A 12,532-nucleotide genomic window follows, 5' to 3' on the forward strand; every position below is an offset into this window, starting at 1 on the left:
GGACCATACTGTGGTGAGGCTGTTTGTATTATACACCAGTAGTTGTTTGTGACTGTAAGAGATGTCCAGGACAGACCACCATACTTTACTGGAGGACCTTACTTACCTCATATCTGGGAGGACCATACTGTGGTGAGGCTGTTTGTGTTATACACCAGTAGTTGTTTGTGACTGTAAGAGATGTCCAGGACAGACCACCATACTTTACTGGAGGACCTTACTTACCTGATATCTGGGAGGACCATGCTGTGGTGAGGATGTTTGTATTTTACACCAGTAGTTGTTTGTGATTGTAAGAGATGTCCAGGACAGACCACCATACTTTACTGGAGGACCTTACTTACCTGATATCTGGGAGGACCATGCTGTGGTGAGGATGTTTGTATTTTACACCAGTAGTTGTTTGTGATTGTAAGAGATGTCCAGGACAGACCATCATACTTTACTGGCGGGCCTTACTTACCTGATATTTGGGAGGACCATACTGTGGTTAGGATGTTTGTATTATACACCAGTAGTTGTTTGTGACTGTAAGAGATGTCCAGGACAGACCACCATACTTTACTGGAGGGCCTTACTTACCTCATATCTGGGAGGACCATGCTGTAGTGAGGATGTTTGTATTATACATCAGTAGTTGTTTGTGACTGTAAGAGATGTCCAGGACAGACCACCGTACTTTACTGGAGGACCTTACTTACCTCATATCTGGGAGGACCATACTGTGGTGAGGATGTTTGTATTTTACACCAGTAGTTGTTTGTGACTGTAAGAGATGTCCAGGACAGACCACCATACTTTACTGGAGGACCTTACCTACCTAATATCTGGGAGGACCATGCTGTGGTGAGCTGTTTGTATTATACACCAGTAGTTGTTTGTGACTGTAAGAGATGTCCAGGACAGACCACCATACTTTTTTGGAGAACCTTACTTACCTGATATCTGGGAGGACCATGCTGTGGTGAGCTGTTTGTATTATACACCAGTAGTTGTTTGTGACTGTAAGAGATGTCCAGAACAGACCACCATACTTTACTGGAGAACCTTACCTACCTAATATCTGGGAGGACCCTACTGTGGTGAGCTGTTTGTATTATAAACCAGTAGTTGTTTGTGACTGTAACAGATGTCCAGAACAGACCACCCTACTTTACTGGAGAACCTTACCTACCTAATATCTGGGAGGACCCTACTGTGGTGAGGCTGTTTGTATTATACACCAGTAGTTGTTTGTGACTGTAAGAGATGTCCAGAACAGACCACCATACTTTACTGGAGGACCTTACTTACCTCATATCTGGGAGGACCATACTGTGGGGAGGATGTTTGTATTATACACCAGTAGTTGTTTGTGACTGTAACAGATGTCCAGGACAGACCACCATACTTTACTGGCGGGCCCTACTTACCTCATATCTATTGTGGTGAGGATGTTTGTATTATACACCAGTAGTTGTTTGTGACTGTAAGAGATGTCGAGGACAGACCACCATACTTTACTGGCAGGCCCTACTTACCTCATATCTGGTAGGACCATGTTGAGGTGAGGATGTTTGTATTATATACAAGTAGTTGTTTGTGACTGTAAGAGATGTCCAGAACAGACCACCATACTTTACTGGAGAACCTTACCTACCTCATATCTGGGAGGACCATGCTGTGGTGAGGATGTTTGTATTTTACGCGAGTAGCTGCTAAACAACTAGTCGTAACTAGACGAGAACATTATTAAGTAATAATACATAAGTTTTATAAGTAAAATTATCAGTAATTACTGTTTTCAGAACAGCAACGTCGTGACCATCTCGGCACTTGACGGAGACAGAGGCAACCCCAACAACATCACCTACAGGATCACAAGCGGTATTTATGTTTCATATTTTTCAGAAGATGAGGTAAATGAAATTCTTAATAAAGGTATGCTCGTACAGTGTACATGTTGTGATGTCCCCCTTATATATTGTAGGCACATGTCCTGGATATTTCAACATCAACCTAACAAGTGGAACCATTGACCTGATCAAGGGTGCGGACAGAGACAGCGGGACAGGGATATGTGTTCTCCAGAACACGGGATATGTGTTATCAATGTCCTGGTGATTATTTATATCTCATGTTGGTAATTATGAGGCCTGCACACAGCACAGATGCATCGGTCTTTCTGAAATTAATATCGAACACACACATACACCACGTACATATGTATATGTATGTGTGTATGCGTGCGTGTGTATAGATGTATGTATGTATGTGTGCGTGTGTGCGCGCGCGCGTGTGTCATGTTTAGTGTTTGCGTAAGGCAATGTGTGTAAAGAAAGTTTTTAATGTAAAATATATGTATCTGAAGGAACGGAATCATACATCATTCAAAACCCTTCTCGCTCTCTGTCTACCGTCTTTCTGTGTTCAAGTCTGTGGAGGTGACGTCCTTGGGTACATTCGGTGCTACCGCCAACGACACGGTGACCGTGACCATCCAGGACATAAACGATAACTATCCTACGTTCAGCAGCTCCCACTACGAAGCTACCATCCAGGAAAACATGCCGGCAGGGATACCCATCACCTTCACGACACAACCAGTACATGTGGAGGATTTGGACCAGGTTTGGGGACGCTATGAGTCACAATGCCTATACATATTCTACTTATAGTGTGCTGGACATTATGATAAGATATCCTCAATATCCGTTTCGAACTTCTAAATCAAGGTCAGTCATTTTACGGTTTTCTCTAAGTCAGCGGATTTTTTAATGTGAAGTCGTAAGCTACACAAGGGATATTTTGTGGACAAATGACCTGACAAACTTGCAGAACAAGGTAATAGCAAACCTGTAATGATCACCCTGAACAGGAAATGTGCTGAATGGGGAACATTTTGTTTTCATTGTTTATCTCCCACAACAATGCATGTGGAATTTGAATGTCTTCTTCACGATCGCCACGCTGGTCCCGAACTCCAACAGATGTGTATATGTGGATGCATTATCACTTTAAAGGACAATATGATGGATTGTATGTTATCATTTCTCTCAATGCAACATTTGTGTGTACAAAATTTTGCATAGATAATATTACAAACTAATTGTGTAGAGGTGATTATAATAGCTGTAATATGCAAGAAATACGTTTGTCAGCTTTCATTTCTAAAGTGTAAAATATGTAATATTGATTGGATAGGTATAGAAAATGTCGTTATTGGATGCCAGAAGACTGAATTTGAAAACATTGAATCAACATGGAAATACGGAATATTTTGTTACGTCATTATAAGAGACTATGTATTTTTTATGTTTGTGTTATACATGTACATTGTTATCAATGAATGCCATTTAGAGGTGGGAAAACCTTCATCACCTCATCAGTAAGTAACCAAAACGTTGATTGTAAAGAAGCTTTTGTCCGTAAACGTTCAAGATATTCTTTGTCTGATATGTTTCCAATTTTAATAGCAGTGAATTGATCAAGCTGGCCCTATTTCCACCAAAATACTTACATTGAATATGCAGTTCCTGTTATACTACAAAAACTAACTAAACATACAGTGCCACAATTGATACAATCTTGATGTTGCCTTTTTCTTAAACAATGTTTGCCTTAATGGATAAATACCATTAGAGTTTACAGGTTCCGCCTGTCGAGATATATCACACCAATAGACTGTAAATGCATGACCACTGTTGTATCTGAATAATATCAGGCATATTTCTTATCATAAAGGGGGACAACGCCAAGCTATCGCTGACACTGGATTCATATTCATCGACGTACTTTGAGATTGCCCCGTCCACTGTCCAGGGGTCAGCAAACCTGCTGATCAGAGTGAAGGATAACACCATCCTGGATTATGAACAGAGACATAGCATTACACTGACGGTAACACAACGTACATAGCTACGCAAATAAAACCATGGTGTCTTTTATAGCATTGACGTGTTGCGAGCTACAACATATTAGCTCTCCCTACGTGACATTGGGGTGGTGTTGAAATGGAACACTGAAACAGTTAATGAGTGACACCAATGTAAGCCAAATCATCATCTACATCCTCATGATAGATAGGTCTCGGATTGTTATACTTTATATAGAGGTAACGTATTCATTTCTCTAACGAGATTTTGCACAGTTTCAGCTGATCGTTATTAAACATTATGATCAGTGTTGACTTGCGATGCATTTTATGCTAGACAATTTAACAGACTTTATATTTACACATATCACCAACGTAGAAATGTATGTTACTTCCTTGAGATTATTGGTAGTGGAGTGGATGATACACTCTTCATTGATTATTACATTCTCCCGGTATACAATGAGGCTCCACTACAATATCATTTTGATTCTGTTCTTTGAGCACTTCATCTTTACCCTGTAAATATCCAGGTTTGGGCCAACGAAACCTCCACACGAGAGAGAAACAGTGCATCTACCACCATTCAGCTGAATATAACAAATCAGAATGACAACATTCCCAACTTTACCGCGTCAGAATACAGCGCATCTGTCCGGGAGGGTAGCAGCGTCTCCACATCTATCATCAGCGTCAAGGTATTTGTAACAATGTAACATGTAACTTCACGCACACTGCCTACATCATCTGTCCAGGAGGGTAGCAGCGTCTCCACATCTGTCATCACTGTCAAGGTATTTGTAACAACGTAACATGTAACTTCACGCACACTGCCTACAGCATCTGTCCGGGAGGGTAGCAGCGTCTCCACATCTGTCATCAGCGTCAAGGTATTTGTAACTTCACGCACACTGCCTACATCATCTATCCAGGAGGGTAGCAGCGTCTCCACATCTGTCATCAGCGTCAAGGTATTTGTAACAACGTAACATGTAAATTCACGCACGCTGCCTGCATCATCTGTCCAGGAGGGTAGCAGCGTCTCCACATCTGTCATCAGCGTCAAGGTTTTTGTAACAACCTAACATGTAACTTGACGCACACTGCCTACAGCATCTGTCCAGGAGGGTAGCAGCGTCTCCACATCTGTCATCACCGTCAAGGTATTTGTAACAGTGTAACATGTAACTTCACGCACACTGCCTACAGCATCTGTCCAGGAGGGTAGCAGCGTCTCCACATCTGTCATCAGCGTCAAGGTATTTGTAACAACGTAACATGTAACTTCACGCACACTGCCTGCATCATCTATCCAGGAGGGTAGCAGCGTCTCCGCATCTGTCATCACTGTCAAAGTATTTGTAACAATGTAACATGTAACTTCACGCACACTGCCTACAGCATCTGTCCAGGAGGGTAGCAGCGTCTCCACATCTGTCATCAGCGTCAAGGTATTTGTAACAACCTAACATGTAACTTCACGCACACTGCCTACAACATCTGTCCAGGAGGGTAGCAGCGTCTCCACATGTCATCACCGTCAAGGTATTTGTAACAGTGTAACATGTAACTTCACGCACACTGCCTACAGCATCTGTCCAGGAGGGTAGCAGCGTCTCCACATCTGTCATCAGCGTCAAGGTATTTGTAACAACGTAACATGTAACTTCACGCACACTGCCTACAGCATCTATCCAGGAGGGTAGCAGCGTCTCCGCATCTTTCATCACCGTCAAAGTATTTGTAACAATGTAACATGTAACTTGACGCACACTGCCTACAGCATCTGTCCGGGAGGGTAGCAGCGTCTCCACATCTGTCATCAGCGACAAGGTATTTGTAACAATGTAACATGTAACTTCACGCACACCGCCTACATCATCTGTCCAGGAGGGTAGCAGCGTCTCCACATCAGTCATCACCTTCAAGGTATTTGTAACCATGTAACATGTAACTTCACGCACACTGCCTACATCATCTATCCAGGAGGGTAGCAGCGTCTCCACATCTGTCATCAGCGTCAAGGTATTGTAACCATGTAACATGTAATTCCAACCACACTGCCTCTGTCCAGGAGGGCTGTACTGTGTAGACATCTGTCATACCAGTGACGGCATATGTACCGTGTTAACCAGTTCTAAACCAATACTGGCCACACCACCTCTACCTCTACATTTGTCATGACCAAGACGGAATGTGATGTCATGACATCAGTTAGTCGTTTGCCACTACTGTTTTGTACGTTCTGCTGTCATATATACTCAAAGGCAAAAGTTATTGTGGTTGACTTGAAGTTTGATATGTGAATTAACAACTGATATGTTTATGTTATCCTCCCCATTACGTGCCAGACGTAGTCGATAAGGGACAGATCTCGGGATTTATCGAACCAGGGTTGGCCGTTGACATTGTGCTGCGCCAAGAATGGCTGAACCCCGCTGGCGAAAGGAGGTCTGGCATTGCCCTGCGTGAAGATCATTCCTGGACCATTCTGCTGGAGAAATGGTATGACGACTGGATAAATAAATTGGTCTCTGTACCTGAGACTCGTTAAATTTCCATTGGTGGCAAGCAAAGGTGTACGTCCAGCAATCGGTATCCAATCCCAAACCATCATTCTACTGATGCCAAAACAATCGACCTGAAGGACACAGTTCCTAACATAATGCTCACCACGTCGCCGGTAAACTCGGGTTCGGCCTTCATCTCGATGCAGGAAGAATCTGGACTCGTCAGTGAAGAGAACATGTCGCCATCCACGTGTTCTCCACCGCAGATGTTACCTGCACCACTGCAGTCGTAGACGTTGGTGACTTAATGTCAGAATTTGTCGTCTGGCAGGACGTCTAGCACGTATTCCGTGTCCGACGAATGGTCCTTGTCGATATCCTACTGACACCAGAAACTGTTCGGGCTGTCAGTGTGGCTGGTAGGAATCTTTAGCGCAGAACCTGTTGCGTGGTAACAGGTGGACGGCCACATCGGGGACGGTCTGATAACGTCTCCACAAGCGGTGTACGGTGTTCCTGTGCACGTTTAACTGCTGTTTCAAGCATTCCAGTGGCTCGCCATCATTCATTTTCAGTAAGACGTAGCATAGAGAAATGCAAGCAGATTCTTCCAAATTTGTGTTTTTCGGACCCGTTGACGACTACACAATGACTTTGGTGACAATGATTCGAGCTTTAGACCCACACTTTTTAAAGGGCATAATTTATGCCTATTTTCTACGGACCTCTTGAAAGCACGAAAAACGCATGCAACCACTGACAGGGCCCTGTTGGGTGATGGATTAAGTGTAAAATAAAGAATAGTAAAATACATTATAAGACAAACTTTTGCCTTTGAGTATAGTTTGAGCATTTCTTAGTATTGTGATAAACAAGACGAACTGTACAAAATGGCACCCACGTATGTTGCAGACGACTTATCCTAATTCGGGAATTGGACTCCCCGATCAACGGATCCTTCAAAAGGATATAATTCTAAAGTAAAACCACAGTCACACATGTGTTCTGTAACGTGAAACAAAGAATATCAATACTGTGACACGTATTTCAGTTCATTCTGTCAAAGCTACTCTTTTCAGGCTATAGACTACGATCTGCCGAACTTCGGATTTGTATCTTATGCACTACGGGGTGGCGACGGAATGTAAGCATCCATGTAATTGTGTGTATGCATTGAATGTATTGCATGTATTTATTGTACATGTTAACTGATAGATTGTTGGTTTGCATCATGTGCGTATAGATGTATGCATATTAATAAACTCTTCAAAAAGGCTAAAAATAAGGAAATGTATTAAACGTATTAAGTCGTCCGATTTCTGCTTGAGGAATTCTTCGCTATTCCTCCTGCAACGCATTGGCAAACTTCTGCAAATATCTGGGTACAACGGTGACGATGTTGACGCGTCGATCAAGTCCGTCCCATAAATGTTCGATTGGGTTCAAATCAGGCGATTTGGAAGGCCAGGGAAGGACATTGGCGTTTGCTGTGGCGAGATAGGCACCTGTTACACGAGTTATGTGGGGTTGAGTGTTGTCAGGTTGAAACAGCTCCCTCTGGCGGTTAACAATTTGTTGAGGTCGCAGGATTTGGGCTATGTAGCAATTTGCTGTAAAATTGCCTTGAACCACCACTAGCTCTGATCTACCCTTGTAGGACGTGATCCCCCACACATTGACGCTGTCTCCACCAAATCTGTCCTCCTTTCGAACGCAGTTTAGCGCAAAACGGTCTTGTTGACGTTCGTCGTTGCAGGAGGAAACGCGATTCATCACCGAACCAAACGCGTCCCCAGTTCCCCAGGTACCATGCCTGTACTCTGTTGCACCATTGGACACATTGTTGCCTGTGTAGTCGCGTCAGGACAGGTCCAATGTTCGGTCGATGTGTTTGAATTGTCACTTCTCTCAGACGATTTCTGATGGTTTGGTCGGAAATCCTTCAGGCACCTGTCCTGCAATGTTCGTTGCTGAATCGGTCCTGAGCAGGAGTGGCCACTCTTGGTCTTCCACTTCTTTGACGATCTTAGGTCGAATCGAACCGGATATATCGATGCCATAATCGAGATAGGGTGTGTTTTGGACGTTGGAGTCTTGCAACGGCAGACTGGAACTGTCCTGGTTCCAATTGTTCAATGGCGATATTTCGGTCAGTGGCATTCAACCTTGGCATTTTAATCTTTGTTTAGTCGTAAATTGTGTAATTAAATGATGAGTTTGGTTTGGCCTTTTATATATCAATGTCTATAATGTTGTTTCCGACACATTGCACGTGCATTACGTGGAAAACTTTTTTCTGCATGCACTTTTCATGTATCATTTTCTATGCCAAACATTTAGAGACACATTTTGGGATGCATTTGTGCGCAGTGCACAAACAACCACGACATGATTAACGGGATTCAACCATATGACAAATGACGACTGCTGTCAAAATATATCGAAATGAAATGCTGAAAACGCCTGTCCGTTTCTTTTTTTTCAACAGTGTACATGAGAATATTGATATCCTGCACATTTGTATGATCTGAATATATTCGTTTCTGCGACATCTCTGTTCAAGGTTCTCCATCGATTCCTCTGGTCTCGTAACTGTGGCCTCTTACCAGCTGGACAGAGAGACCAAGTCTGTGTACTACATATCGGTGGAGGCCACAGACCCCGGAGGATTGAAGGACACCGCTCAGCTCACTGTCAACATCACCGACGTCAACGACAATCCACCGGTATTCAGAAGAGACTACGACGGGTATTTGAAAGAAAATGAAACCTCCTTTAGTAAACCTATCATTGTGTCGGTAAGTTTACCAAATGCAAGGTATTGTGCGCAAGCTCACGTTAGCTGTTCCTTCATAGTTTGAAACAAACGATATTTTGTTTCTACATGTTGTTAAATCTACCAGTAACCGATTAATGCAGTCACGTTGATGCAAGGCTATTATCTGGACACCTTTTTATCGCCAACAAGCATCTATACTAAAAATTATGGAAATGAATACGTGGATGCAAGAAGGACATTTTCCTCAATACAAATTACATACCTTTTACGTCTTTTAACCTTAACTATGATGACATTGTCTACATTTGCTTCCTCTTCAGTTCCCTCAGGAAACTAGTATAGCAGTACTCAGTGATATTTTCACTAAGCTTAATACAAAAGTGGAAAGGATCAAGAAAAGTATATCTACATGTTCAAGGAAAATAATATATTTAGGTGTATATAAAGGAATATATATTATATATGTATATAATACACACACATATATGGCATACATAACTGGAATAAAATATGTTTTCATAATCAAAGTTAACGTTTAAAAGGTAGGAGTAGGGGAGAGTGAAATTAGGTTTAACATCGTGCGAGAGAATAATTTCGCTCATACTTGACGACGTGCATGCGTGTGTATGTGTATATTGCGGCTGCTTTACGGTCGGGGATCGAACCCGCGACCCTTCCGCACTCGAAGACGGACAACTCTATGTCCATTTTCAGCTGACATTACAATTTAAACAGCGCAACACCAATACTAATAGTATACATATATTAACCTTATCTTCCAAAGGCCACAGACGCCGACATGGGGGTCAATGCCCAGGTGAGGTACAGCATCAGCTGGACCTACCCCATCGGCCTCGACTCCCACTTCGCCGTGGATGGTGTCACCGGTGTCCTCTCCGTGGTCGTTCCTCTCATGAACAGTGACACTAGCCAGGTTGTTGTATCGGTGCGGGCCACGGACTCTGGCACACCTCCACTATTCTCTGATGTTAATGTTACAATTAGTCTCCTGGTGGGTATCATACGTCATATCTGAATATATATCATATGTCATATCTGGATATATACATTCATTCACATATTTCAATTTATGATTGAAAAAGAATTGAGTTATATCGGAGTCAATCAATGTTGATATGATAGCAATGAATGCTTTGAGAGTGCATCACCTCTTGCACTTCCTTATGACCATAGTTGTTTGTACAGTAATCGCTCTACATTGATTTATCGACCTTCTTGAATACCGTCAGAATCAAGAATGACACCCCATGCACGTGTATGGGGATACTTCGTTGTGCACGTGCATCCCGTGCATTGTGTTTAGGGGTGGTGATACCGAGAAATGGTGGTGCGTTCATAAGATGTATGTCTTTGAAAAGTTTGTTAACGCTTAATATACTTCCTATCCAAATTGAAAGTTCAGGATCCCCTTCCTTTTCAAGAGTAAATATATGCGTAACACTATTAATGTGCCATTTTCCCAGGGACCAGAAATATTTAGTAAAAGAAATAGGTGTCAAACCAATTACAACCCAAGAAATGTTTTGAATTATCTATGATATATCATGAAATCAAATAGGTTTACAAACCAATGCATATTAATGTAAAGTAATGACCCAGACAGTACAGTTACAAAGGCAATAGGATATAAAAAAGCAGTGGAAAATGTAATGAAATAGGTGACAATAGTGTTCTCCAAGCAGCAACAGTGGTCAAGCTTACGAACCAGTGCCTAGATTTTCGAAGCTCTCTTAGCGCTAAGATAGTCGTAAGTTAATGTTATGTATGGCGCACGACTATCTTAGCGCTACAGCTTCGAAAATCTAGGCAACAGGAACAAACTGGTTGACCAGGGTGAACGTAACTGTCTTCCCAGACTTCTGGTCTTGAAATGAGTGAGTTTAGTTTTACGCCACACTCAGCAATATTCCAGCTATATGGCGGACTGGTCTTGAAAATGAGATAAGATGTAAATGTGCGTGTCTAAATGCCTTCTAGGAGGTTTTAACTTTATGCTGTATTAGTTGATGAGTTCTAGAAACGTCTATATTACTTTTGACTCCCAGTCTGAAAATAGTAACAAACACACCTCTTACCACTCCTGGGTCTTAACAAACAATGTAGTACAATTGCATCACTGTTTCACGATGAATTACACTGCCACATTATAATATGAAACATTTTTTTACAGACACCTGCACGAACATGTAGAGAAACAGGTAAATTATACCGGAAATGGAATTTGTCATGGATTGGGTATACATGTATTTTTCAGTATTTCAGCTGGGAAATAAAGAGAATTGAATGTGATATTGCTAAATATAATTATAACTTCTAGCTTTCGTATCGCTGATATCATGTTTGCAGGAATGAATGAGTTCGAACTAGGTTCTTTTGCGTGACGAGCGAAAGCTTTAAACAGTAGGCTGCAACTACACTGCCTACTTATCATCAGTGCAAAATATCCGTTGATTTCTGTTTTGCTGTATATATCTAGAATGGGAAAATAATATTATGAGTGAGTTTCTAATTTACGCCACTTTTAGCAATATTCCAGCGATATCACGGCGGGGGACACCAGAAATAGGCTTAACAGCATTGTACCCATGTGGGGAATCGAGCCCGGTCTGACGGCGTGACGAGCGAACGCTTTAACCACTAAGCTACCCCCATCTACTCCGGGAAAATAATGCATCTGACGCTTTTTGGTGTATGTACATATAAGTTATCCTTGGCACTAAGGATGTTTTCTGTCACGCTTAGCGGAATCTGTTCGGCGTATAATCGAGACTGGTTATTCTCTGGCATTGACGTTTTATATTTACATAACGCAAAGTCATTAGACTGTTACATTAATCTGCGATTGATGGATGTTTGGGTTTGATAAAATATGTCCATTTTTGATATCTTACGGTTTTGTTTCTTTTGTTTGTTCCCCAGATTGCCGTCACAACTTTACAAATTGCGAGTTGGCCAGATGTGACGATCCCGCCCACCCAATATGTGTGCTGTGTCGGGGAGGTCATACCCTCTTCCATGGACAGTGCAGGGGTTAGTTTGTAGCTTCCATAAAATTCATTGTGGTAGAAATAAGATATTTGTATGGGAGTGAGTGACTGTTACTCCTTTCAGCAATACTCCAGCAATACCGCGGGGGACACCAGAAATGGGCCTCTCACATAGTGATCTTGGATCCTCGGCGTAACGAGCGTTTAACCAATTCGGGCTACCCTACTTTGCCCGATTTGTGTTTGAAACTCGTATATGTGTTTCAGCGTGTCCACCATAACACCCATCCTGCACTGCGAGGAGGAGGAGACACCATCCAGTTGCCTCTTCAGGAGCAGTTGCAGCAGGTGCGAGCAGGGATTCTACCGAAAAGCTGGTGCT

At 42.4% G+C, this 12,532-nt stretch overlaps 1 protein-coding gene and 1 long non-coding RNA gene across 3 annotated transcripts; both read left to right on the forward strand.

Moving 5' to 3' along the window:
* The first annotated feature begins 162 nt into the window (after positions 1-162).
* LOC124284194 lies at positions 163-1,998 on the forward strand. 2 transcript variants are annotated; one of them, XR_006900493.1, is made up of 3 exons: positions 163-251; positions 1,788-1,866; positions 1,970-1,998. It is a non-coding gene; the product is annotated as an uncharacterized LOC124284194 (long non-coding RNA). The 2 variants fall into 2 exon arrangements; XR_006900494.1 differs by lacking the exon at positions 163-251 and adding an exon at positions 282-370.
* A 118-nt stretch (positions 1,999-2,116) lies between these two features.
* LOC124284113 (cadherin-related family member 1-like) lies at positions 2,117-9,484 on the forward strand. The gene is made up of 8 exons (XM_046720173.1): positions 2,117-2,122; positions 2,415-2,609; positions 3,724-3,879; positions 4,387-4,516; positions 4,967-5,016; positions 7,443-7,507; positions 8,927-9,181; positions 9,463-9,484. The coding sequence occupies exons 1-8, from the start codon at positions 2,117-2,119 to the stop codon at positions 9,482-9,484; spliced, it is 879 nt and encodes a 292-aa protein (XP_046576129.1).
* Positions 9,485-12,532: the final 3,048 nt, after the last annotated feature.

Source organism: Haliotis rubra, unplaced genomic scaffold (genome assembly GCF_003918875.1).
Source record: "Haliotis rubra isolate DU_JTF1 unplaced genomic scaffold, ASM391887v1 Scf33, whole genome shotgun sequence".
In the NCBI taxonomy this organism is placed as follows: Eukaryota; Metazoa; Mollusca; class Gastropoda; order Lepetellida; family Haliotidae; genus Haliotis; species Haliotis rubra.

Coding starts and splice junctions, on each gene's coding strand:
- LOC124284113 (XM_046720173.1), top strand. Junction 4,517..4,966: donor CAGCGCATCTGTCCGGGAGG/GTAGCAGCGTCT, acceptor CACTGCCTACAG/CATCTGTCCAGGAGGGTAGC. Junction 7,508..8,926: donor CTACGGGGTGGCGACGGAAT/GTAAGCATCCAT, acceptor TCTCTGTTCAAG/GTTCTCCATCGATTCCTCTG.